Source organism: Paecilomyces variotii (assembly GCF_004022145.1).
Source record: "Paecilomyces variotii strain CBS 101075 chromosome Unknown C8Q69scaffold_1, whole genome shotgun sequence".
NCBI classification, from domain to species: Eukaryota; Fungi; Ascomycota; class Eurotiomycetes; order Eurotiales; family Thermoascaceae; genus Paecilomyces; species Paecilomyces variotii.
This window is the reverse complement of record NW_021167140.1, coordinates 1132065-1155822: the sequence shown is the minus strand read 5'-3', so window position 1 is coordinate 1155822 and position 23758 is coordinate 1132065. Positions and strand designations below refer to the sequence as shown.

Below are 23758 nucleotides of genomic sequence, written 5' to 3'. Positions count from 1 at the left end.
GGCAGATCGCGATTTGTCCCCCTCTTTATTATTATTACTATTGACGACGATGGTGATGGCACAGCTGGGATGACGTGCTCGTTGAATGAGAACAGGTGGATATTATTATTAAGATAACCAGCATAAACTTTAGCATCGTCAGGTTGCTTGAGTTGTTTCTGCATCGTCCTTTTGTCCCGTTTGTTCCAGATCGGCTCTTTTCCGTCTCTAATTAGCACCCGGAAGTCGCCGCACTGCGACAAGTTCCACGAGGTCAGTCTGGGATCCTGAACTTGCTAGACGGGGTAAATAGATTCGATTCGATCGTCAAGTATATTTTCCCACGGGGCCGTCCGCATTATGGCTGTAGCCCCAGCTAAGGTTTCTGTACATACGCCTTCGAGTACTCGGACGTGGCGGACTCATTTCCCGGATGGAGATCTCTGGGTATTCGGCTACGGGTACGTCTCTTCTTGTTGTTATGAGTAACAAATCCACGTGGATCCTTTATAATAATACACAGATCCTATTTGTGTCTTCTTATTATTATACTTTCTTTGTTATTATTATTCTGGACTTGAAACATTGGGTTAGCTGATCCCCCGGCCGCAGGAGTTTGATATGGAAACCACCCCCGCATTTTGGTACGTGCAGCCTTCTCACCCTTCGCCTGGGGTCTTCTTAGGTATCTACAACGTACCCAGCGAAATAGCTTCGCCTGTTTCAATAAGTTGGGCTCATTTAGATATCTCATCCTATCCCATGCACACATGTTATATGCAATTTGCGGTGGAAATGCAGCACGGTATTGATTGATTGGTCGTATCAGATAAAAGAGTCCCCGGTCATCTCAATGGGTATGTGCGGAGGTTTTGGCAGGTGAGTAGATCGTATATGAGCCAGAATGGGCTGTTTTTCGCTAATCCGATATCCTTGTTAAGGCTAGGTAAGGGTTACCCCATTTGCCGGCACTCACTCCTTGCTTCTTTGCAGCTATATCCAAATATTATCCAGGAATATGCAGTTACATGTTTCACGGATAAGTGTTTGCATAAGGATCTTTGCTTATTCTTACAACGACCATTTGAGAACCCTGACAAAATTTGTTTAGTGCGGATCATCGGGGTACCCCTGAGGCTCCCGGGCGCGTGGTGACAGTCATCGAACGATCTTTTTGGGAGACCTTGAATGATCCAGTATGTAATCCTCCTCGTCAAGTTCCCTTATGGTCTTTTGTGTTTCCATTTAGTCCATCTCAAAGTTGGTAGATGCATGCATCCGTGGATCTGTTGTCTTATCTTAGACCCAGCCATGGCCAAACCATGCTCGAAGCCGCATTTTTCTCTTTGACACATTCTTGCTCACAGATCCTTTAGCAAGCCTATCTCGAAACCTCCCCGGATTCCGCTGTCTGGGGTGTTGCCTACCACATTCCTGCTTCCCACGCGGAGGAAGTCCACGACTACCTAGACATTCGCGAGATCAACGGCTATACAGTACACTACACTCCATTCTACCCCGTTGCTCCTGAATCTTCCGGTGAAAATGGACTCGCTGGCGCCGGCGTCCCCATGACCTGCATGGTCTACATCGGCCTTCCCACAAACACACAGTTCCTTCGAGATCCTGCGGAGCGCGACCCAGATGCCGTCGCACGCGTTATCAGTGTGAGCCACGGACAAAGTGGCAAGAACACGGAATACCTCTACCTTCTAGAGAAGGCGCTCGAAGGAATCGGTCTAGGTAGCGCGGACGGTCACGTCACAGACCTCGTGAAACGGGTGAGAGCGCTCGAAGAGAAGAAGCTGGCCGACGAGGAGGAAGAGGAGGCTGAGCGCAAGACGAAGAAAGCGTTTGAGCCAGGAAAGACAGAGACGCAGTCTCATGCAGAGTTTCCACGGGCAGAGTAATCTGACTCCCAGCATGGACCCTGAATATCGCAACCATATTTGGATGCTTTAGACTTTCACATAGAAGACAAACAACGAAGCTACGGTTTTCGATAGACTGGGGATTTGAAGAAAACAGGAACTGGAATCGTACCACGTAAAGAGAGATCTTCGTCATCATGAGACAAGTGCTTTTGTTGTAACGGCGCGTACACCGTTTGACATAATGAAAATGATAAAGCAAATGCCCACTGGCCCTTATTGTGGATGCATCATGAGCTTGAAACAGATTTTTTGATGGCCTAGGGGGAATAAAGTTCATCACATTCGAAGCACTTGCAATCTCCCAAACAAACAAACGATGCGTCCCGATAGAAACATGAGATCCTTCATCTGCATTCATTATGATCATTCCCAGACTGTAAGCCTTGCAAGAGATAGAAAAGACAACTTCGATCCATCCAGCACTCAGATTGTAACCGGCAGGTCAAATCATCCAGGAACACACCATCGCGTCTCATCGATCCATACTGCTAGAAGACTTCCTGGCCCGGTGATTGACGTGCAAGGGACTTACTGGCTATATCCTCCTTGGGTCGGGGTCAGCTCTGATTCCTCATCTCGAGACGGAGTTCTGCATGATCGAGCAGGATTTACCTACCTTGTCCGTAACCACCTATGAAAGATAGTTTAGCTGCTGCATTCGCATTACAACATTCAGGAACCACTTACCATAACTACCACCTTCCGCGCGATTGTACCCGCCACGATTGTAACCGCCACTGTTACCATCTGTGCGGTTGTAACCGCCGCGACCATGGAAACCGCCGTCGTTGCGGGGTCCGGTACGCTCAGAGGCCTTGTCGACCCTGATAATGCGGCCATCAAATCTGATAGATGTGTCAATTCAATATCAATCTGATTATATTCGACTACGGGGATGCTGTATGTCCGTCGACTTACTCTTGATTTGTCATAGCATTCATCGCGGCATCTGCATCTTCAGGGTTTGTGAAGCGGACGAACCCGAATCCGCGGCTGCGGTTCGTGTCACGGTCTTTCACAACGATCTGTACCATGGCGAGGAATCGAGTCAGATTCCACGGAAACGAAGCACATCAATGAGTAAGACGTATTAGAACAACTGACGGCTTCCTCGATCGCTCCATGCTTCTCAAATCCCTGCCGCAGGGTCTCATCGGTTGTGTGCCAAGCGAGGCCGCTTCATTCCATACGTTATCAGTCAAAGAGAGACATCAAGTGAGCAGAAAGCAAGGAAAAAATGAAGACAAACCCGACAAAGAGCTTGGACATATTGATGTCCGGAGGGGGTTCTTTCGGAGAGAAATAGAAGGACTGTCGTAGATGTGTCAGTAGATGTTAAGCCTCAAACTCGATAGATCTTTCTGTTGATCTCGAGAAGAAGAGTCTAGGCCAAAGGTCGATCTGCTAGCACGGCAGGTGAGCGCACAGCAGTCTTTCTTTATTCGAGCTTCGCGACGAGATCGATCGCCACGAAAGATATTTGTAACTTTGACATGTAGGAAGGTAAGGGGTTTACATTTTTTTGGATTTTCCGTCAAAGCTAGTCAGATATCAAAGTCTGATCGTATCGTTGTGTGTTGTCAGACAACGCTGGACTAAGTCTGCAGCGGATGCAGATGGACAGATGTGCCGGAGGTCCAAATCAGAAATGGATGGTGGGAGGAGAAGAGGCTGCCGTGGATAAAGGAGGGGTCGCGACAAGATAAAGCCCAGGAACGAAAAGAACGAGGAGCCGGCCACGGGTGTTATGGGCAAAAGACCTCTAAGACGACCTAAGGGCACGCCTGGTGAGAGGATTGGAGAGAACCGGTGCGCTAACACCGGCTGACGCACACTTCATCCCCAATCAATCCCAAGATCGATTCCTCTTGTTCTGGAGACTGGGCCGCTGTCATGGACGGTGGACAGCGGTGGAGTAGACATAAGAGGGGCTGCGATGGCTAGACGAGCAGAGTCCAGCGCCGTACATCTAGAGCTTGGAGACCCTGGGCGAACGATGGATGGGATGTGCATGATATACACTAAAATGTACTAATCTGAAACCCTATAACGAAGTGCTCGGACCGGCCTCGGCAAGAACCTGTACCTAGCCTGTACATGGACTCATGGAGTGATATGACTTTACCGGGGACTGTTCTGGAGAGCCAACTCGAGTCGCTATTCTGTGTATCCAGTCGTAGACAGTGAAGATATTCTGCGAACTTGTACGAAATCCAAGCTTCTCGAGCCTTTTCCAGACGACGAGGAATCAACCGAGGGGACCCAGTTGCGGTATGCTTATTGCAGGTGGTGATGTTCTCTAGTGATCGAGTCCAGGCAGATGCCCGCAGCCTTTTAAGTATCTAATCCGAGCTAAAGGACCCTGGCATGAGTTTTCCTGCAGCAGCTCCTCCGGGGCCACTGAGAACTTGAGAAGGACAGCCAGTTTCGTGGTCACCCATCATTGTCCATCTCGGCCGGAACGTACCGCAGCGCAAGCGTAGATCCCTCGACATCCGATGTGGATGGGATTGAAGATGCGGCAAATCCTTGCGGCGAATGCTGACGGCTGCAGGGCAGACCCAGTAGATAGTGTAGCCTTTGCGGCAGGGACTACATTGGAGCTCTCCGCCTATATCTTGGAGCGACAACCGTGTTCTGCTGGAGCTCTGACCAAATGATCGAGTTAACTATTATCATGAATCTCTCAACGGGGCAAAGCTGTTGAGAATTGCCGGCTAAGCTGCGGAGCTTAGCGGATCACCTGAACTTGCAGCGATGCGCGCCTAACGGTCATCTCCCCAAACGACGCGGTTGGCCATTCTTCTGGTTTACTTTTCCGCCAATGCTAGAGCTATCGATCCGTTGCAGGCTTGCAGTATATCAAAGGCGATCGTCAGAGCAACGAGCCCTTTATCCCTCAATCAAACAAGGTTGATCTCCGCTTCTTGGAACCAACTGGGGTTCGCCCCAATGCCACTCGTCTCTTGCATCATGGGGATCGTTGCGACATTTCCATCAATGGCGGACATATGGTAAGATAGAACCGTTATCAGATGTTTCACGATAGGACCACATGCTGGCTACTGCTCAAAGGCCGTTTTTGTCGGTCTCTAGGCGATTGATCGAGCCCGTCGTCCACGCGATCGCCGCGATGCAGCTTCAACAGTCGCTCTGAACACTTGAAACGTCAGCTTCTATAACATGGTACCATCTGCATTGGTGGGGGCCTCCAGCACAATGACTCGTCACGAATTTGCATGAGTGATCTGAGTCGTGATACGGTCACTGGCTTCCTCTTCAGACGCAGATCGATACATTGCTGTTGACCGTTACCGATGTGATCTGATTTCGGCTGAGCCATGATAAGTCCATTGCTCGTATTGTTTTCAATGCTCGTGGGATGAATGGCATTCGTGTAGTCGCCTGCTGGAAACGGTGGTAAACAGAGCTTGACAGTCAAGTGTGAGCGGGACTGGTTAGCGACGACGCAGTTGCCCAATTTAGCTTCCTTATGCTTACCTACCTTGTACACCAGAGCAATCATACGGGTTACCTAGCAATGATGATAGAAATGAAGACACAATAACCTTCATCTGGGCCGATCTCTTTGTTCGGAGATAGATCAGAAGTGCCTCGTTTGAATGACTTTCTTAAGCTCGAGCCAGATTCTTGCTTGGACAGAGCTGGTTCATATATCGAAAGCCTGAGATATGGCTGGTATTGACAAAACCTCCTACATATTTAAATGGCTCTCTGAAACCGAGGTGCCTTCTGGCCTACACACAAAACGCACGTCTGATGACTTTAACGGAACGAGAGCTCCGATACGGGAGTGCAATGCCCCAGAGGAAGTGCAGAACCAGAACAAAACATCGCACGAGCTGATACAACAACAGCGCTCTGAAAATATCCATGCAAATCCGTTGCAGTTTCCATGTAACAGAGCCCCCTTGGTTGATGTCATGCAGAATCAGGCTGACCAGATCAGACAGTGACCAGGTAGACCATGGTCTTAATACTTTCCGTGCGCGTAACCCACATGATTCTCCAAATGCCAGGTTCTATCATACTCCCGATGTATATGACCGTGGAGGGAACAGGACAACTTCAATTTGTCAAGGCAACCTTTTAGGGATTCAAGGAAATTCAGTGCAAAAAAGTCGACGCGTGATTTCGGACGACGAAGTTGTCCTCCATTCTCCTGTAACCGAGAAAGTACAGGGCCTTACATTAGAATTGGGTTCGAAAACAGCTAATACTAAAAGAAGAAGGATTGTCGAAAAGAAATATGAAAGGAAGTCTCGAGCAAAAACTAGACCGGATCGATATCAACCGAAGGCGACAACAATTCCCCAGCGGATTGCATCCACTTCAAGACAAAGGAATAACAAACCAAGAAGAAAAAGAAGAAGACATACGCAGATCAGCGAAGACTTCAATGCTGCTAATGTCACAACTGACCGTCTAACGGTAAGACAATTAGAACAGTCGTTCTGTGCTATACATTTCTGATTCTTTTTACTCAGGTACAACCCGGTCACAGAATGGGCATATTCGGGAAAGGCAGAACATCCACCCCTGTGAAACCGCGAGATCGTACGCACACCTTGTATATCCGGATTGCATAATGTGCACATCTAACATTTACCATTAGTCCCGGATCTCACATTTTCAGAAATGAACTTCCTCCACAAACGCGGACATCGAGATGATCACAGAGATAAACAAGCGACAGAGGAGCGATATCTTCAGCCAAGCCCAGCAGAAAGGTCATACAGAAAAATATCACAATATTTTTCCACAGCTGTCCGACCTGTCGACACACAGGCTGCCAGACAGAAGAACTGCAAAGAAAATGGTCAAGAGATTCATTGTCATGAGATTGCGACCTCAGGGATTCACCGTCCACAAATTATGACAACTTCACCGCTGTCGAGGAAAAGCAACTTAGTCAATCTAACAACTATTCTCGGTTACTTCCCGACAGAACAACTAACACGAACACCCGCTGCTCTCAGAAGATGTCAATGGACCCCGACTCTTCAGTTATCTGTCCTTATCCAGACAGGGAGGCAGCAGCTCACTCTCAAGAACTGGATCCGTCTCTGTTGACATACGTGACTGGGATTCTCTTGAATGAGTCAAACCCTCGAAATGATGAAAGATACGCAGTTGCTGAGGATAAGAAGGCGTACTACAATCTAGAGGATCTGAAGAAGCTCTCCGAACATCGAGAACACTTGCAAAGTCTCCAGGACGACACTTCTGGTACTGAGAAACTGGTGGTCGACCTAGGGAACAGACAGTATTCCATGAACACCAGAAGCAAACATCATCCCGGAAATTATAGAAGCACGCATCCAAACCACGCTGAGCTGTTGTCAAGGGGCCATCCTCAGAACAATCTCTCACACGAAAGGTCTACGGAGTTTTCTGTTCATGTGAGCCCGACGAACCGTTCTGCGTCACAGGTGATGCTAGCTGAGAAGATCACCGGCAAGTCACCATGGTCGGTGGGCGAAGGAGAATTGCCATTTGACCACTGCAAACCACCAGCCACATATTACATTAGTAATTCGGATGCCAAAGAGGTTGGAGATAGAGAGATCGAAAAGGGCGATGAGTGTTTTAGTCAACACCAAGGACCCACTGGATCGCTTGACCTCCAGACAGAATATGCTATCAGTGCTAGCATTCCAAGTGTCGATGACATTTTGTTTAATCTATACGGAAATTCACACACCGTCGAAGAAATCCTTGATATGAAGAACGAGGAATTCGACAAATGGGAGTTTCAGGATGAGTTACCAGGCTTCCTGACACTTTCTCCAGGGTCTCGCGCTGGAGTCGCACATGGATCTCACGATAAGTTTCTGTCAGATATTCCGTTTGCACAGCCCATACTGGGTTCGACACTTCGTGGTGCCATCTCGAAAGAACCTCGATATTTCCTGCCGGAAGTATCACGCCCATATACAAGTCAGTTACCGACGTGGGACTCCTCTTTTCCGCTGGCTGCAGACTCCCTTCATAAAAGCCCGCACATGCAAGACTTAGCAACACAGCATTCGGCTCTTTTGGAACAGACACACCATTCTAGTTCTCTCAAGAACACAACTGAGAGGGATTGCGGACCTCCGGCGTTTTGGCGACAGAATAGGCTGTATTGAGAGAGCTTCAATTGAGATCCTGATGCCATGTCTGGTACCTTGAAAGGCTTTGGGATTATGGGTATTAGACTAGCAGGACTTTCTGGTTTTAATAAATTGCACGATTAGATTGATATGGGAATTGGTCCACACAAACTGGCGTTTGCAATACTTTTGTATTATCACATACTATGCTCGTCAAGACAGACAGCCTCTTTTCTGATTCTCTGGTACATAATGTGTATTGCGTCAGGGAACGGAAGAAAAAGTCAGAGAAGATCACCAATATACGAGATAACTGCTCCATATCCGGGAATCCAGCCCTATTCTTTGGTCCTAATTCCATGTCCGCGAACCGGCTACGAATGGCAGATGGGCCCCGGTTTCAGGCAACTCCTGCATTGAAACCCGAAATTAGGAAACACTGGCCTTATTTATGACATGCTCGCTTTATCGACCTTTTACAGAACAAGAGCATATATACAGTTTCGAAGAGAAATGATGCACGCTGCAGCCTCGTCGCCAGAGAATTCAAGAGCCTGAAAGTAATGGCACACGGGACCCAGAAATCGCCAAACTAAATCCCGCTCCCGGAATTGCTCAGTTTATCCCCACTCTTCAAACCTACTACATATGAGAAGTACATAGGTAGAACCCTTTGAGGTTGAAAAGCCGATTTCAAAATCAGAGCATTGGAAAAAGAGAAAATCAAAGATAAAAAGTTCCCTCCTAAGAAACACATGAGCATAGTCCTAAGTGTATTTCCTGTGGACTCAGACATCTCTTATCAAAGAATAATAGCATAATTCCATAGATTAGGAAGATATCTTCTGCGTTAGACTGTCTGTTATCCAGTATTTAGCGCTAACTGAGTAGAAGCAGGGCACGGCCCTTGTGTGGGAATGAAGTGTACGTACATAGTTCCCTATCAGCCTGGCCAATGGTTGCCTTTTTGATAGATGTCTCCGGAAAGTAAAACCAATTATTCGGGAACGGTATCTATGTGCAGTAAAAATAATAAGGGTGGGCTGGTAGGTCGCATGAGAGTGAGATTGAGGAATTTCCATGCCGTTCCTGGCCCTGTACATAGCCTGTGACAGGGAAAATGTACAGTACCAGCTCTCGGAACCTTTGCTGGATTCACTAGACGCTTCTGTATGTTCCGCCCTAATCCTAGATTATCCTGTATTTTGGGAGAAAAAAAAAATAAAAATTCTTTGCTTAGGGACCTTGCGTGGAGACTCCCTTAGGGACATTGTCTGATGAAATGAATCGAACTAAAGTCTGTCAAAAGTACGAGAACCGCAATGCGAAGAAGTCGACAATGGAGCGGTGTGCAGCAAAAGCCTCAATTCTAACCACCTAGCCTGATGTGATTGGGGCTTTCGAGCTCCAGGGAACAGAGAAAGTGGGTGATTGATAGTCGGTACTTTTGTCGGATGACACGGGACGGTGTTCCGGTTCCCGAAGTGGTTCTCAATGATAGATATGGTCTTCCAGACGACCCGACACAGTGGAAGCGAAATTGAGCAACCTGAGCGTCGGGAGCCTTGACCCAGTAAGTATGGGAGACCCGGAGCCTTGGGATTCCCAGCCCACGTCTTGTCTACTCCGTATTGTGCTTCTAAAACCCCGCACTGGCGTATCGAAAGACATATTGTTGCGTGGTACGCATCTTCCACATGTGGAGCGCAGCAAGTTCCAGTTCCTTTTGCTGTCATAGTTATCCAATTTGTCAGTGGAGTACCGATATCAAGCTGCCTTGGATTCGGTGATCAGTATGAGAGGTAGACTTCTGATGGATGCAACAAAGGTATAGTCTTCGGGTGACGGGTCGAGTACCAAGAGTATAATGATTACCGGCAATATGGTATGATTCTGCCATGAAAATGAGCTATTGCATAGTAGGAACTATGAATCACCTTTTCAAAAATGAGGCTCTTTCATGTAGGTGTTGGGCGACCCAAGAAACTGGAAATTGAGGCGGTGAAACCGTCCTCTTGGGCCCCATATCAGACTTTCGGAGAGTTTAAAGTTTGGGAAGGACACTATAAAGGAACCAGTCGTGCATTTATTCACACTAGTCTGCCTAAGACAGTATGAGCTTTCAGCTATTATAAGGGTCTGGAATGCTGAAACCTTGTCACAAATCCAATAACGGCAAGTTTCTTGACAGAGCCTCTGCAAATCCAAGCACTATGTGTCCGGTGAGTCCGGCACAACGGTAAGTGGATTTTAGACCCCGCCTTCATATATCGGATTAAGCTATTCCCCCTGCACGGCTGACGGCCCGTGATTATTATGCAGTAGTCCGCGGAGTTACGCATGCTTCCGGGCAAATGAGGCGTCAAGAAGGCATTGGTAGGAAGTTTAATGTCCCGGAGATAGACGGTCTGACGCTGCTTTCCAGGGAAACTGATGTCTCTGTCTCAAGACAGTAACCGGTTGCCTTAGATTCAAGGATGCTGGGCTGATTCGTATCATGTTGCGAGCCAAAGGGACATATGTTAGAGTCTACCCTGACATCTCAGCCAAATCATGGGCGCAGGTCACCTACTGCAAGTGGTAACTAGAGCCCCGAGTAGCTCTACATGACCCAATATGGACAACCATGTACCAAGTAACACACTAGATAGCCCTTCCACCCTAATACACACTGAGCTCCGATCCATGTGGAAACATGTCTTCGATGTCGTCCGCATACTAACCTCCAGGATTGACATGGAGCACTGTGGCATGATATTCAGCCATAAATGGAAGACTGTGTCCATATTTCCTCTGAGAAAAGCAAATAACTCTATGTCCAGTTTCGCGAATATCCAGTTAGACACAATAACGAGCATCCTTATCTTAACACAAAACTTATGCGATCTGTCCACAAGAAACTGAGTCATAATTCTGGAAACAGAGGTCAGCGAGATAATAGAAACGTTGAGGTCAGTTAGTAGCAAGGTCTCCTAGTCAGTATGATGCCTCTTTCTCAGATAGATCGTTTCTTCAAATCGCTGAACCATATTCCAGATCGCATTCCTAGAGAGTTGCTGTCCTCACGCACCATGCACCGTGATACTGGAAACACCAGGCTCACCAAGGAGCTTCTTGAGGAGCAAGAAGCACTCTTTAGAAGCGTAAGCTGTATACACGGTATCATCATGTCTATGAGCTGACGGTTTTTCAAACAGAATCAGGGGAATGATCACAGCTGGGTCGACAAAGTCATAAATGATGAGCGAGTGTGTCTCTTCCATTCGCAGCTCGGGATGGCCATGTCTCATTATCAAGATCCGTCATCCCGAGCTGCGAATGAAACGGGTGCACTCGCTCATAGGAAAGATGAAGGGCAGAGCTCAGATTCCCTGAAGTTGTTTAGACCAAGGCAGGAGTTGTTCCAGGAGAGTCCATTGGAGCGTTTCTTGGCCCCTGACGGTTGTAGTGACCCCTCATATTTTGCCAGACCTGCTCTAGCGGAGATGGGTATACCGTTTGGGAGCTCCGAGACAATTGAAGTGCGGAAGAGAGCTGCAAAAGAAAACGCTGAGAGAGTAGCCAAAATGGCAAAGCATACCAGCGAGAAGTGAGGCCGCTCTTTGGAAGGATTGAAAAGCATAGTGATATTTTGCTGGCCATTCTGCAACTTATTATGCCAGGACTGGTCTGATTTAACAGCATGGGATTGATAGATCAGTTCAAGACCGGATGTCTGATGGGGCCCTGAGGTTGTTCCAGAATAACCATTGCATCACGTGTCCCTGTTTGTCTGTTTCTAATCAGATAGATAAAAGGCCCCTGCATTTAACACCACCCATGAAGCTCTCTTCTCTCAGTACCTACCAGTCGAAGTCAACATTCATGCAAGATGTTAGGTTTGTCTTGGTTCTAGTTGATTTCAATGTATAATTCCTAGCCTCCAACGCATGGTCAAATAGGGCCGCGAAGGTCTGCAGTGCTTGGAAACTTCAACTGGATTGGAAGAGCTGCTTTGATTAATTCTGCAAATGTATATTTGCGCAAGCACGATGCTTCTAAGACTTATGAACATTTAGGACTTCATCCACCCGCGTAAAACCGTACGCCAGATCCCATCGCTCATGGCGAAAACTTCTATGAACGGTTGAATATTCCCTACAGGGATAATCACAATGATGACGCAGCCTCAACAGCTCCAGTGCCTTTGAAAGCAGCTTTGTTTGTCACGACAATCTCCACGGGGTATTTCCATTCCATGAACTTTGTCCATCCTGCAGGGACAACCCGTTAGTGAAGCGATTCTAACTCTCGAGGGGCTTTATTTGCAATGCAATGGGAACATACCCCAATAGGCGCATCGCCTACCCATGTATTTCCCAATAAACGGAACTAGGACCATCGTCAACAGCAATTCCAGTTGCTGGATACTTTCTTTCCATTCCTCGTCTGCATCCGAATAGTCGTCGTCTGACAGCGACCCGACGTCGGAACCGCTGGTGGACTCAGAAGGCAATGAAGCTACCTCATCATCTGAGTTAGAGTGATATGTGTTGTAGTTTGAGGAGACCATATAAGCCGAGGCGGAGGGGGAGTATCCCGGGGATGGGCCGGAGGTAGACATGGTGATAGTGGTGTAGCAAGAAGCTGAGCAGTGGGGAGAAGGCAACGAGGATTCGTGTTTGAATGACGGATCAGACACCGCGGCAGCCGCCCTACCGCCCGCAAATGAATTCGAGCATGAGCAGACTCTTGTTTGTGCAGGTAGATCCCGAACGAAGCCAGCAGTGAGCTCGATGTTGATGTCTCCTCACGACGTCAAGCGCGAAGCCACGTGATTACAAGATTACGGTAATACGATTACTCCTGCCTTTTTGGCCCAAAGAGATCACGTGAGAGGGACGGGCGATAAACCGATTGCCATCGCAGTCCAGGAGATTCGAGTCATCGAGTGAGAAGTATCCTTCAGTCTTGTTCTCCTTGTTCGCCGTGCCTCTTCGCATACGGATCCTATCATCGATCGTGCTGGTTGTTGTTCGCATCTCTCAGTGCAAACCAATATGGCGGAAACTGTACGTCACACCCTCTCCCTTTTGCCGATTGAGCCTCCCACATTTTCTTTAAACCCACGCCTCTCATAATAATACTACTACCCCTCGGCAACACCACGCTTGCGTTGCCACCATACCCACTTCCCGGGCTCTCGTGTCTCTAGCAGGTGGTTGCGCTCAACCTAACCAGCACCAGACGGCTCTTCACTTACTCTTGTGCCCTTTACTGACTCATTTTCTTGCCCGGTGAAGGAAGTTCAGACCGCGCCTCCGAAACACCGCAAGTCCGTAGCCTTTAGCGAAGGTGCAACAATCATGGATGCCAACGGCGAGATCAGAGAAGCCAGCCATGCTGAGGATAAGGTGACGGCTGAGAAGCATTCTGCTGGTGAGTTTTGTTCTTTTATCTCGCCCCAAATCATGTGCGTCGGATTTCTCTAACGTCGATGCGAAGGACCAGCGTCGCCGGACAAGGACGTCGATGAAGTGACAGAGCTTTTCAAGGGTCTGTCAAAAAAGAAAAAGACGAAGAAGCCCAAGGAAGAGTCTGCAGAGGGCGAGGAGGCCGCACCAGCTGCCGATGGAGAGCTGGACCTCAGCGCCTTGAAGAAGAAGAAGACCAAGAAGGTCAAGAAGGTTGATGATTTCGAGGCCAAGCTCGCTGAAGCCGGTGTCGCGGAGGAGGGTGCAGAGGAAAAGGCTGAGGAGGTACCGGAAGGTGACCTCGAGGCTGGAACTGGTATCTGGCAACACGACTCGACACAAGCGATCCCTTACCAGCTGCTCGTCAAGCGCTTCTTCTCCCTCATCCAGAGTCACCACCCCGATCTGCTGTCCAGCGGTTCCAAATCATACAAGATTCCCCCGCCTCAGTGTCTGCGTGAAGGTAACCGTCGTACCATTTTCGCCAATATCGCCGATATCTGCAAGCGTATGAAGCGTTCGGACGACCACGTTATGCAGTTCCTGTTCGCCGAATTGGGTACCAGCGGAAGTGTGGACGGAAGCAGACGTCTGGTTATCAAGGGTCGTTTCCAGCAGAAGCAGATCGAGAACGTTCTTCGAAGATACATCGGTATGCTAACGCTCCTTTGTCTAACTTCCCCAAGATAATCAGAAGCTAACAAGTTTGATTCATAGTTGAATACGTTACCTGCAAGACCTGCCGCAGTCCCGACACTGAGCTCAACAAGGGTGAAAACCGTCTCTACTTCGTTACCTGCAACTCTTGCGGATCCCGTCGTTCCGTTACGGCCATCAAGACTGGTTTCCGTGGACAGGTCGGTCGCAGAAAGAGACAGGGTTAAGCTTGTCGCTTGCTCTTCGATTTTCTTTCGCTTGGAGATGGTGTGGCCAGTTTCTATCATATTTTTGGGTGTTCTCTCGCGTGCACTTTTTACCAAGCATTTGTGGTGGACTGGGAACGGACTGAACGAATGATTCCGAGGTTGATGTCAAGCCTGATGACGCTCAAAAATTTTTATCATGAGGGTGTGGAGAATCGGAATCGTTGAACAAAATGTAAGACATGGGAATGGAAATAACGGTATGGCAAAGTGGATGACAATGGATAAGAATTAGATTCACTCCCATTCAGTTCAGCAGCTCAATGGGGTACCTGCGAGCTGTTTTCTTTCTATTTGCGTCTTCATATCATACTTCCTTTCTCCTCCAGCCTCTTTTCAGTGGAAGTGTATAGGAGGATACCATGTTACATGAGATTTGAAGCCGATGCATGATTATGATCTCTGTCCATATTCTCTAGTGTAGTTCTCCTATTCGAAATAGAACTTGTCTCCCCGGGGATTTGCCGAAGATCGCCATGATCCTCTTGGGCCCATAGAAACACGACGAGAGGGGGGGGAATAAGAAACGTGCTGCATTTTTTATTTCTGGTCTATTAGCCTAGTGCTCAATATATCCCGAAAGTACTTGTCGACTGAAATCAAGCAGCATCCTTCAGGCGACGGTTGTAGAATAAAAATAGAGTTAGGGCTTTGTTTTCTTAGTGATTGTTGAGAGCTTGTTCGAAGTTCTGAAGTGTCTCAGCTGAAATCGACTCGTGTCCAGTTCCTGTCAATACTATTGGAGAGTCCCTAGTTCTATGACTCGCAATGTTGGATATCAATCTTTTACTAGAACGCAAGGATAATAAATACCGAAGCTGGTTTTCTGAATGAGAGTGTCATATATAGACGGGTATATAGAAAGTGGTAAAACAGATAGTTCTCGAAATACAAAAAGATATCGTCACGAATCATAAAGAGTCATATAGGATATGAAAGGCATGAAGAGAAAGTAGATTTCCGCGAAAAAAAAAAGTAATATCCAGCGCCCCTCCTAAAAATATCAGTTGCAATAATTCCTTCCACACTTTTTTTCTTCTTCTCCCGGTTGCGGAAGAACAATGTTCATCCTCGAGATCAACCACTGTATGCTTGTAACTGCGCAGCGAAGACTTTCATGTTTCTTGTCTGTATGTAAACGGACCCGGGACCAATAAATCTGCAAGCAAGACCTTCTTTCGAACTAACGGCCGAGATAATACCACCAGAAGCGACGCGCTCCATCTTAAACTTGCAGTTCCAAGCCACGACATGACCGTTGTCGATATAATAGGACTCTCCCTCGACAAGCTAGCATCAATTGAATCAGTATGAATAAGAACGGCTCCGAATACGTGGAATCAAATCCAACTTACATCTTTCTTGATAATCGCACCGAAACTCTGTAACCAGACAAGACCAACCCCAGAAATTTTGTATATGAAGAAACCCACACCAGAGAACATACCCTTGGAGAGATCCTGAGATTCATGATCTTTCTTGATGGCAGAAGTTGCCGCTAGGAAAGAATGCTTCCCAATTCTCCATTCTTCAGAGCCGCTGAAACGAAGCACAGTGATGTCGCCGAGTGTAGATGGGGCAAGAAGCAGTTCTCCAGGTCCGGTATATTCAGATACGGTTAAACTGAAACCCGCGAGTAGTTTTAGTACGCCCAAATTAACACTACCTTTGAGCGTTATCGTCGGGGACATCGCAATCATGGCTCCTGTCGTCCCGCAGTCAGATTAGAAGGCAAATAAGTCAACACACAACAGAAGTCCAATCTTACCTGGTTTTGCCGATATTGGACATCCAGCCGCCAATTGCAAGGTTAGGAGGGAGTTACTATCCCGATGGCTAATCCTATAGCTTCCACCATTGAAAGTTCCCACGTCGTCTTGTGCAGTAGATACGGCACCTGTGAATTGTCCAAACGGCGGTGCACCGCCAGGCATTTGCTGCATTTTCATACTGATGGATGGCGATCTAGGCGGTGGGGAAATCGATGTTGTTGAGTACGATGCATCATTCGATGCATGTGCAGTAATCTCGGTGGATGGCGGACTCACAGATGGTGGTGGAGGGGGATATGCACCGTTCAACGGAGATGCATGCGTCGGCGGCGGTGGATAACTAAAGTTTGGAGGAGGAAATCCTGGAGAGGCTTGCGGATATCCCGATGAAGCTTGAGGAGGAAATCTTGGGGAGGCTTGAGGAGGCGGCGGAAATGCTAACATTGTTAGGAGATTCTCCAATACTTGGGTCGTGTCACGGTAACAGTATAAGCACTTACTTCCGGAACTGGGAGGCGCTGGCTAATAATGAGTATACAACATCACTTGGCTGGCAGATCGCGAAGATAACACGACTTACGTGAGAAGTGAGGCACCTGAGTATATGTTGCCATGGTGGATGTAGAATTTGCTTCCTGAGATATCGCAAGAACGAAGCCTGCGTAGCCTGCGCAGCAATACCTGCGAAGATAGAACTTCACACCAAATAGCTGCAGATCAGCAGCGAATGGACCAACGGATGTGGAATAACTAGGCGATATATATATAACTGATACAGGAACAACTGAAAGAGAGAAAAGGTGGGGTACACAAAGTCAGTGCTTCTGCATCAAGCAACAAGCTCGCTATAGCAGTCCCTCCAAAGTGGTCTAGAGGTTGGGGTCAGAACATGTAGAACAAGCCTGATGATGGAAAGATATTCAACAAGGACTTGAAGCGCAAGGCGGAAGCCATTCGCTTTATCATTGCGTCCCCAAAATCGGACAGCTACAGGAGCCTAGCAAATCAACAAGGCTGACTGCTAGATGGCCTCTGAATAGACCCTGGCAGGCGGTTAATAGAGGCACGAGAGCGACCGATCGCAAGCCAGCGGGGAGTTGATCGATCCTGATGAGGCTGTTGGGCAGTGTGATTGGCCCTGGAGTTAGCGCTCACAATGCCCTAAAGCAACGCTCTCACCAATAATCACATTGATTGTCTCCGCACCAAGAAACAGATGTGACCGATGCATGCTGGGCGTTGTGAAACAACTCCAGGGGCTAACGGCGGAGAGAGGCAGAGATCAAGCTTGTCGATGGGCCCCTAATAGATTGGCAGTGTGCAACAGCTATTCTTGTAAGTACGCGTCGAAGATCGTAGCAAGGAGCGCTAATCCCAAGCAGCCTTTTATAGACCTAGAGTGACTGTCAGCAACAGACACGGTCTTTGTCATTGCATTTTCCATTACCTTCGACATTTCGACTGCTTAACTGAGTAGCCTTACACCGAGTACGGAGTATGTGCCCACCATGATAACTCTTGTTTAATATATTACGACGCTCAGATGTCCGTCCGATCTCCGCGTACAATAAATAGTACAATAGAGACCAGTATTGCAAGAACCTGCATTGAATCATTTATTCCGGCCTCGAATGTAGGAGAGCTATATAATTTTCCTCCTGTCCTGCCCGTCTCGCCCAATCGCTAGCGGTGTAGCCCTCGCTATCCTTCTTGCGTATGTCACAGCCCCTACTCACTAATAAGGAGGCTATAGATGCCCGACCTTCTTTGAAGGCTAGCATCAGCGCAGTCATTCCATCATCTGTAGTCTGTGCGTCCATATTAGCACCCTTTACGATCAGAAATTCTGCCAATTCTATATATCCCTCGGACACTGCTGATAGGAGCGGAGTCATTCCGTTAATGCCTGGAGTGTCAATGTCGGCCCCCTTGTCGAGAAGAAGCGCGACCACGTCGAGACGATTATTTATTGCCGCCCTGTTCAGTGCAGTCTCTTCCATGTTGGGGCGTGCATTGAGGTCCGCACCGTATTGCAGAAGTAACCCCGTGATCTTGACCGAGCGCTCAGCGGCAAGCATTAATGGAGTCACTGTTCTCAACTCTGCATTCGCATCGGCCCCATTCTGCAGCAGTTTAAGAACAGCTCTCTCATCGTCCTCCACAATCATGTCGATCAAGAGGGTTGTACTGCGTATGATATTCGCGGCACGGTCTGCATTTAGTCTGGCATTTATATCTGCCCCATGTCGACACATTATCCGTAGTGCTGTGTCTGATTCACTCCTGGTCGCTATACGCATTGCTGTGTGAAGAAATGGCTGACACAGCATACCAACTGCTGTCCATCTGGTCACCAGCCAGTATAATAATGACTCGTGCTGATGTCCCGTGAGCCATTCTAAACATAACACCATCGATTTCCCGGATATTTCTTGCTCAAAAACCTCATAGTCACCTTCGGTAAGCCAATGCAGCACTGCGAGTCGTCCTGTTTCCACTTCTGTTTCCGAGTTTTCATCCTCTGTCCCTCCGTTTATAATGTCTTCTTGGATACCAAGCGCCACAAGGGTATCTAAAAATGACTGCTTGCGTAGCCGCTTCGCCATATGCCACGCAACCCACCCGAGTTGTTGGGAGAAATTATCCCAGTAAGAAGACTCCTTTTCACACAATACCCAATTTGATGGGCGGTGTGCGGCTATATCGTGGAAACGTTCTGTCCACGGATCGTATTTTATGGCTGTTGAGACGCGCTTGAAGCCTTCGGCGCGGATATTACTATCTGGGCTCAGCATTGCCCGGCAACAGAGATAGCCCATCTCGTCAGCTGAACGTTCAAATTCCGTTCCTCCTGAACGTTCGCAGAACCATTGAAGCAAGGAAAATGCTTCACTCCATTCGCCAGCTGCGATGTATTTTTCGACCTGCTGCCTGACGGGGGGTGAATCTGCAGAAAGTTCAGGTAATATTCCTCGTCTCCGCAATGCTGGCACTATGCACAATAAAGCATCTTGCCGACTTCCTAGGTGATTGGCCTCGAAGCAACGAACTAATTGTTCTATTCGGCTGCTGTGAGCGACGAAACTGACTCCGTTTGGCAAGATTCCCGTCTCCCCGCCTAACTCCGAAAGTAAACCAAATGCTGAATTCAGAAAGTATATGTAGATATCCTGCGCTGTCATCAAATGTAAAGGGTTGTGTGTCCTCATGGCGAGAATACTCCATGTTGTGGCCCCGGCTGCTGGAGTAATACGGTATCCGAACATTCCTCGAGATAATGGGATTGAGTGTGAAAGAACCAGTAGTGCTGGCGTATGCCTGAGAATCCATTTATAGTAGACCAGCAAAGTTTCTTCTTCTGAGGCTTCTTGGTGATCCTGTCCGATTATTCGATAGAATGGCCCTTCCCACGGAATGTCATGGTCTGAATAGAGCAGAGACCATGTCCATAACCCAACTATTGCTTCTAACACCGCTGCATCAACTTCCCAATGCATACTGCCGTCTGTTTTGCGCAGATGTATATCATATTTTTCCACAACAGAACCGTCCGGTCTATCGGCTGCTTGAGATTGCAAAGATATACCGAATTTATAGGAACTAAGGCGCTTATTTGACCATGAAGACACAAGCTCCATTGTCTCTTGAATGGCATTTCTGAGGTTGATCGCGACGTTTCGAGTTGGGATATCGTCCCAAGCAGAGTCACGCTCTTTCTTTTCAGAATGAGTGAGAGCCGCAAGATGTGCTCTGGTTTCAATGATTTGCCGGCCTTGACCTTCTTTCGTATCAGAATTTCGGGAACTTGACTGTCGATGGGGCTGATCGACCTGTCCAGAGACGAGAAAAGATTTTATATTCTCCAGGTGGAAAGAGAAGCAGTCTAACTCTTGATTCCTGATAGAATTCAGCCTCCGTTCTTCGCTGGAAAGGAGGTTATCATCAAGGTCGGTTCTTTGCGTGCGAAGACTTGTCCGGATGATAGCCATTAAGAGCGTTGATCCCAGCTGCGCGAGAGTGATTGACGAGTGCAAACCTCGAAGACCGACAAACTGGCAGACGAATCCAGCCGTAGTCAAGAAAACTGCTGTCAGAAGCCAAGTATCCTTGTTGCGGTAATTGTCATTTCTCAAAGATTTGATATATGGTAGCTCCTTAGTTGAGCAACCATCACCCCTTTCCCGCATTCCTAGAAAAGCCCCAAAAACTTGGTCTCCGACCTGTTGACCACCTTGCTGCAGCCAATATATCTTACACTTCTTTTGGGGATGGTAGTAGTACTCTGTCGATGACCGCTCGATCGTGAAAGCGCACAGGAACATTCCGACACAAAGTAGAGATGTGCCAATGAAGAAAAGAGGGAAGGCATAGTCCGCGACTGCCTTTCCATCCTTTTTGAAGTGTTGTGGAAACATGAATACGGTAAGGGCGGCAAACACAATGATACCTAGAATAGTGTATTTAGCAATGGGGTATTTCCATCAAGAAATAAACCTGTAAGAAGTTACCTATTTGCAGGATAGATCCAACCAGTGCGGCGGTGTAAAACCAAAATTGACTCCTCCGCTTTATACCCATGTTCAAAGACAAGTTCGGAATATCAAACTCGAATGGGTCTTCACTGCCGGCATCCGCCAGATGTCCATTCCAGATTCCTTTTTTCACGGCGCCACGAAGGGTTGCAAGTTGGGTCTTACCATGGTTTGTGGAAAGATCATCTTCCCATGCCACAACTTCCAGAATCTTGGGTCTCCCAAAGACCCTTGAAATGCCTCCATCATTGAATAGCTCAGCTGTCGTCTCAGATACACATGATAAGAGCTCATGCTCTGCTTCCCCGGGGCCCTCATGCGCCCTCCCAATGAAAGCGCGGAGGCTAGAATTCCCACATACTCGGATCACAGACACAACAGCAGTAAGGATTCCCAAGGGGGCCAACGCAAAGATATAATTATCTAGCACATTGAGTGACTCTGAAAGAAATTGCTTTGTCACTTGTTCTCCAAACAAACTGATAAGCGGGGCCTAAAATAGAGATCAGTACGGTTTTATGGTGCGAATCTGCTGGCTGTTTACCAAATCCGTTGCAAGGTTATTTGTAAAATCGTCCCAATCGTCTGCAAAGACACCTGGTATCAGGCAGGGTATTAATAGAAGAAAGAGCGCTCTCATCGTGTCTGAAAGAGAAGACAGACTGGAGATAAAGCAGTTACCACCGGCGTCTTCCTGACTATGGGATGATCATGATAAAGGGAGCTAAATAAATACAACATGGCGCTGACACGGTGGGCCAGAAAATCCAGGTTCTGTACGCTGTTTGTGGGCGTCAAGATTGTGAGCTGAAACTGGCTGTGCCACGATGATGCCCAGTTCCCTGCATAGGTTCAACCCAATGCGGGATGTGCCGCAGCCTTCCCTGCGACGTGCCATATCTCCCACTTGGTGCTGGCGCTTAGAGGACCGATTTTATAGGATGAAACATATGCCGATGATCAGCTTGGTGTTGTTAGTAGAGCTGGCGGGGCTATACCCAGAAGATGCACCATAATAACGGGCGCTCTACGGGGCGCGATTAGTATTTTCCCCAAGCGCCAATGAACATTGCCAGTATTTGTTGTGATCGGATCTTCCATATAATACTTATCGAGACGATCTACAGATGTATCTAGCATCTAGGAGAACAACCGGTTTACTCACCAGTTAGACGCAAGTGTCTTATGTGAGTCATCGGCCTATCTAAAGTGTGCATACACGCAGCTTCCACAACAACAACCGAGAGTGATCGGTTACTGCGGCCCATGGACATCAAGGAATCCCAGAAATTAAGCAATAGTCATCAATATTTATCAGTCTGTGTTCTGTACCAACTGAGCCAAATATGGCCCACACTAGACACAGCGGAGAACCCAATTCAAAAACCGCCAACGCCATTGCATGTGAAATCCCAGTGCTACCCTGTTCCAGCACATTGTAACAACCCATTCTGAGTGCGAGGAGATAATAACCTCACCATAAGAAGTTTAGAAGATGCCATTAACAATGTTTGAACCAATTGTAGCACCAGCACCGAATATAGCTAGATAACTTGTCAGTTGATCCGAACTCAAAAGGAAAAGCCATCCATAACAAAAACGTACCAGCATTGCCCATTTTCTTTCCAAACTTCTTCCCCTGCTCTTCGAACTTACTTGGCTTTTTGCCATCCGGTCCCGGAGCAGGCGAACCCGACTGGCTCACTTCGAGAGGCAAGTTGCCATAGTTTGTAGGCTGGGGTGCAATGACTGGAGGTCCGGCCTTCTCATTGAGAACACTCACATAGCTCCGAGGGAAGATACCCTCGAGGCCGGTCCGCTCGTTACGACCGCGCCACCCTGTAATACACGTTAATAATAATCCTCCAGGAGATGGGTTTAGTGGATGAAGTCATACAGTCATTGTTCATGTGCTCGAGAACTTGGATACGGTCGTGAGGCTGAAGGGCTAGATCTCCGGCGTCGGTAGGAGTGTATGCATACAAGGCTGAGGCCGTCGAAAGAACCGCAGGTGTCTGGGCATACGCAGGCGGAGGAGGCGCCGAAGTAGGATATTGATTAGGAGTAGGGGCCTTTTCATTCAGGCTAGTATTGGCAAATTGGTTCGTAGGAGGAGAGTAGGCTGCAACTGGAGGTTGGGCAGGCGCCGGAGTAGGTTGCGCGATGGGAGCAATATTGCGAGCATTATTGTCAAGCTGAGTCTGCCCAGGCAGCTGGGAGAGAATCGAGGACAGTTGTTGCGGAGTAATTACGGAAGAATCTGCGAGGAACTCCAACTCCTAATTCCAATGGTAAGCCATATATCCACACGAGGACCGCAGAATCGATAACTGGGGGGTTAGAGGGAAGACGAACTGCTCGGATGGTGCGGAGCGACCGATTGGTCATTGCCTTTGAGAGGTTGCTCTGCATCGCCATGGCGTGGGGATCAAACGATGAATTCGGGAGCCAGACTGATATTCGATGATAGGAGAGAACGGTGGAAGAGGAGATTCAGTCTGGAGGAAACTGGGTAGGACAATCCAGGAGATCAGGATATTCCGCAGCGGAGGTGGAGATGGAGGACGATGGTTCAGCCTAAGGTATCCGAAGAGATGTCTTATCTATGATACAGAAGAACTGCAGCCATAAGCAAGTAGATGCCTGCTACCAAAGTCAAAGACACTCTTAACACTCGAAGTGCTACAGTGTCAACGGTACCTTTTGGGTGTTGATGCAAGGAAAATAAAGCCAAATCACAACTGGAGAGTGGCAGTGTCTTGCTGGAGATCCAACGGGGCGCAGCAGTGGGAGGCTAAATGGCGTACCAGATCTGTAGCTGGGCTGTAGCTTCTGGGCACTTTAACCATACAATGGTACTTCGGAGGTACTTAGCGGGTACTTTAGGCTTGGCTGCTTGGCGCCTTGTCACGCCGAATTCCGCGGTTCCGATGCTGACACATCAGAGATTATTGGGATGTAGTTACCTAGGTAGTCAGTTAACTTACATATATCAAGATAATATATAGGATTCTTGATCATTGTTCCAAAGATAACTGTCTCACCTCCA

The 23758-nt window shown here is 47.9% G+C and overlaps 9 protein-coding genes across 9 annotated transcripts; 4 read left to right on the top strand and 5 right to left on the bottom strand.

The window, feature by feature from the left end:
• Positions 1-177: 177 nt before the first annotated feature.
• C8Q69DRAFT_14535 (ChaC-like protein-domain-containing protein) lies at positions 178-2059 on the top strand. Its single transcript, XM_028625476.1, has 7 exons — positions 178-252; positions 312-440; positions 592-623; positions 809-858; positions 921-925; positions 1091-1175; positions 1356-2059. The coding sequence occupies exons 2-7, from the start codon at positions 340-342 to the stop codon at positions 1887-1889; spliced, it is 807 nt and encodes a 268-aa protein (XP_028488853.1). The 5' UTR covers positions 178-252; positions 312-339; the 3' UTR covers positions 1890-2059.
• A 353-nt stretch (positions 2060-2412) lies between these two features.
• C8Q69DRAFT_14504 (hypothetical protein) lies at positions 2413-3507 on the bottom strand. Its single transcript, XM_028625473.1, has 5 exons — positions 3430-3507; positions 3163-3345; positions 3018-3090; positions 2832-2938; positions 2413-2758 (listed from the first exon to the last, which is right to left on the bottom strand). Exons 2-5 carry the CDS (start codon positions 3180-3182, stop codon positions 2545-2547), a joined length of 414 nt encoding a protein of 137 aa, XP_028488852.1. The 5' UTR covers positions 3183-3345; positions 3430-3507; the 3' UTR covers positions 2413-2544.
• A 2091-nt stretch (positions 3508-5598) lies between these two features.
• On the top strand, positions 5599-8065 carry C8Q69DRAFT_511813 (hypothetical protein; the record flags this gene model as incomplete). Its single annotated transcript, XM_028633278.1, has 5 exons — positions 5599-5831; positions 5884-6365; positions 6422-6491; positions 6550-6664; positions 6790-8065. Exons 1-5 carry the CDS (start codon positions 5606-5608, stop codon positions 8063-8065), a joined length of 2169 nt encoding a protein of 722 aa, XP_028488851.1. The 5' UTR covers positions 5599-5605.
• Positions 8066-11159: 3094 nt separating this feature from the next.
• Positions 11160-11705, top strand: C8Q69DRAFT_450183 (hypothetical protein). Its single transcript, XM_028629422.1, has one exon. It carries the CDS (start codon positions 11305-11307, stop codon positions 11620-11622), a length of 318 nt encoding a protein of 105 aa, XP_028488850.1. The 5' UTR covers positions 11160-11304; the 3' UTR covers positions 11623-11705.
• Positions 11706-11829: 124 nt separating this feature from the next.
• On the bottom strand, positions 11830-12796 carry C8Q69DRAFT_450181 (hypothetical protein). Its single transcript, XM_028629421.1, has 2 exons — positions 12356-12796; positions 11830-12282 (listed from the first exon to the last, which is right to left on the bottom strand). Exons 1-2 carry the CDS (start codon positions 12630-12632, stop codon positions 12179-12181), a joined length of 381 nt encoding a protein of 126 aa, XP_028488849.1. The 5' UTR covers positions 12633-12796; the 3' UTR covers positions 11830-12178.
• A 159-nt stretch (positions 12797-12955) lies between these two features.
• C8Q69DRAFT_14296 (translational initiation factor 2 beta) lies at positions 12956-14656 on the top strand. The gene is made up of 4 exons (XM_028625447.1): positions 12956-13080; positions 13312-13447; positions 13514-14134; positions 14200-14656. The coding sequence occupies exons 1-4, from the start codon at positions 13069-13071 to the stop codon at positions 14364-14366; spliced, it is 936 nt and encodes a 311-aa protein (XP_028488848.1). The 5' UTR covers positions 12956-13068; the 3' UTR covers positions 14367-14656.
• Positions 14657-15054: 398 nt separating this feature from the next.
• On the bottom strand, positions 15055-16780 carry C8Q69DRAFT_450176 (tryptophan RNA-binding attenuator protein-like domain-containing protein). The gene is made up of 4 exons (XM_028629420.1): positions 16678-16780; positions 16174-16614; positions 15761-16110; positions 15055-15695 (listed from the first exon to the last, which is right to left on the bottom strand). The coding sequence occupies exons 2-4, from the start codon at positions 16352-16354 to the stop codon at positions 15483-15485; spliced, it is 744 nt and encodes a 247-aa protein (XP_028488847.1). The 5' UTR covers positions 16355-16614; positions 16678-16780; the 3' UTR covers positions 15055-15482.
• Positions 16781-17701: 921 nt separating this feature from the next.
• Positions 17702-21754, bottom strand: C8Q69DRAFT_523878 (hypothetical protein). The gene is made up of 3 exons (XM_028633574.1): positions 21254-21754; positions 20686-21202; positions 17702-20624 (listed from the first exon to the last, which is right to left on the bottom strand). The coding sequence occupies exons 1-3, from the start codon at positions 21347-21349 to the stop codon at positions 17794-17796; spliced, it is 3444 nt and encodes a 1147-aa protein (XP_028488846.1). The 5' UTR covers positions 21350-21754; the 3' UTR covers positions 17702-17793.
• Positions 21755-21796: 42 nt separating this feature from the next.
• On the bottom strand, positions 21797-23488 carry C8Q69DRAFT_450169 (SH3 domain protein). Its single transcript, XM_028629419.1, has 4 exons — positions 23065-23488; positions 22607-22988; positions 22315-22548; positions 21797-22253 (listed from the first exon to the last, which is right to left on the bottom strand). The coding sequence occupies exons 1-4, from the start codon at positions 23125-23127 to the stop codon at positions 22198-22200; spliced, it is 735 nt and encodes a 244-aa protein (XP_028488845.1). The 5' UTR covers positions 23128-23488; the 3' UTR covers positions 21797-22197.
• Positions 23489-23758: the final 270 nt, after the last annotated feature.

Coding starts and splice junctions, on each gene's coding strand:
- C8Q69DRAFT_14535 (XM_028625476.1), top strand. CDS start 340: ATGGCTGTAGCCCCAGCTAAGGTTTCTGTACATACGCCTTCGAGTACT. Junction 624..808: donor GAAACCACCCCCGCATTTTG/GTACGTGCAGCC, acceptor TGGTCGTATCAG/ATAAAAGAGTCCCCGGTCAT. Junction 1,176..1,355: donor GGGAGACCTTGAATGATCCA/GTATGTAATCCT, acceptor CAGATCCTTTAG/CAAGCCTATCTCGAAACCTC.
- C8Q69DRAFT_14504 (XM_028625473.1), bottom strand. CDS start 3,182: ATGTCCAAGCTCTTTGTCGG. Junction 2,939..3,017: donor ATGGAGCGATCGAGGAAGCC/GTCAGTTGTTCT, acceptor GCCATGGTACAG/ATCGTTGTGAAAGACCGTGA. Junction 2,759..2,831: donor AATGCTATGACAAATCAAGA/GTAAGTCGACGG, acceptor CACATCTATCAG/ATTTGATGGCCGCATTATCA.
- C8Q69DRAFT_450183 (XM_028629422.1), top strand. CDS start 11,305: ATGGCCATGTCTCATTATCAAGATCCGTCATCCCGAGCTGCGAATGAA.
- C8Q69DRAFT_450181 (XM_028629421.1), bottom strand. CDS start 12,632: ATGTCTACCTCCGGCCCATCCCCGGGATACTCCCCCTCCGCCTCGGCT. Junction 12,283..12,355: donor TAGGCGATGCGCCTATTGGG/GTATGTTCCCAT, acceptor TTGTCCCTGCAG/GATGGACAAAGTTCATGGAA.
- C8Q69DRAFT_14296 (XM_028625447.1), top strand. Junction 13,448..13,513: donor GGCTGAGAAGCATTCTGCTG/GTGAGTTTTGTT, acceptor GTCGATGCGAAG/GACCAGCGTCGCCGGACAAG. Junction 14,135..14,199: donor CGTTCTTCGAAGATACATCG/GTATGCTAACGC, acceptor TTTGATTCATAG/TTGAATACGTTACCTGCAAG.
- C8Q69DRAFT_450176 (XM_028629420.1), bottom strand. CDS start 16,354: ATGAAAATGCAGCAAATGCCTGGCGGTGCACCGCCGTTTGGACAATTC. Junction 16,111..16,173: donor TCCAATATCGGCAAAACCAG/GTAAGATTGGAC, acceptor GCGGGACGACAG/GAGCCATGATTGCGATGTCC. Junction 15,696..15,760: donor GTGCGATTATCAAGAAAGAT/GTAAGTTGGATT, acceptor AATTGATGCTAG/CTTGTCGAGGGAGAGTCCTA.
- C8Q69DRAFT_523878 (XM_028633574.1), bottom strand. CDS start 21,349: ATGAGAGCGCTCTTTCTTCTATTAATACCCTGCCTGATACCAGGTGTC. Junction 21,203..21,253: donor ATAACCTTGCAACGGATTTG/GTAAACAGCCAG, acceptor TCTCTATTTTAG/GCCCCGCTTATCAGTTTGTT. Junction 20,625..20,685: donor TGGATCTATCCTGCAAATAG/GTAACTTCTTAC, acceptor ACACTATTCTAG/GTATCATTGTGTTTGCCGCC.
- C8Q69DRAFT_450169 (XM_028629419.1), bottom strand. CDS start 23,127: ATGGCGATGCAGAGCAACCTCTCAAAGGCAATGACCAATCGGTCGCTC. Junction 22,989..23,064: donor CGCTCCGCACCATCCGAGCA/GTTCGTCTTCCC, acceptor CATTGGAATTAG/GAGTTGGAGTTCCTCGCAGA. Junction 22,549..22,606: donor CGAGCACATGAACAATGACT/GTATGACTTCAT, acceptor CGTGTATTACAG/GGTGGCGCGGTCGTAACGAG.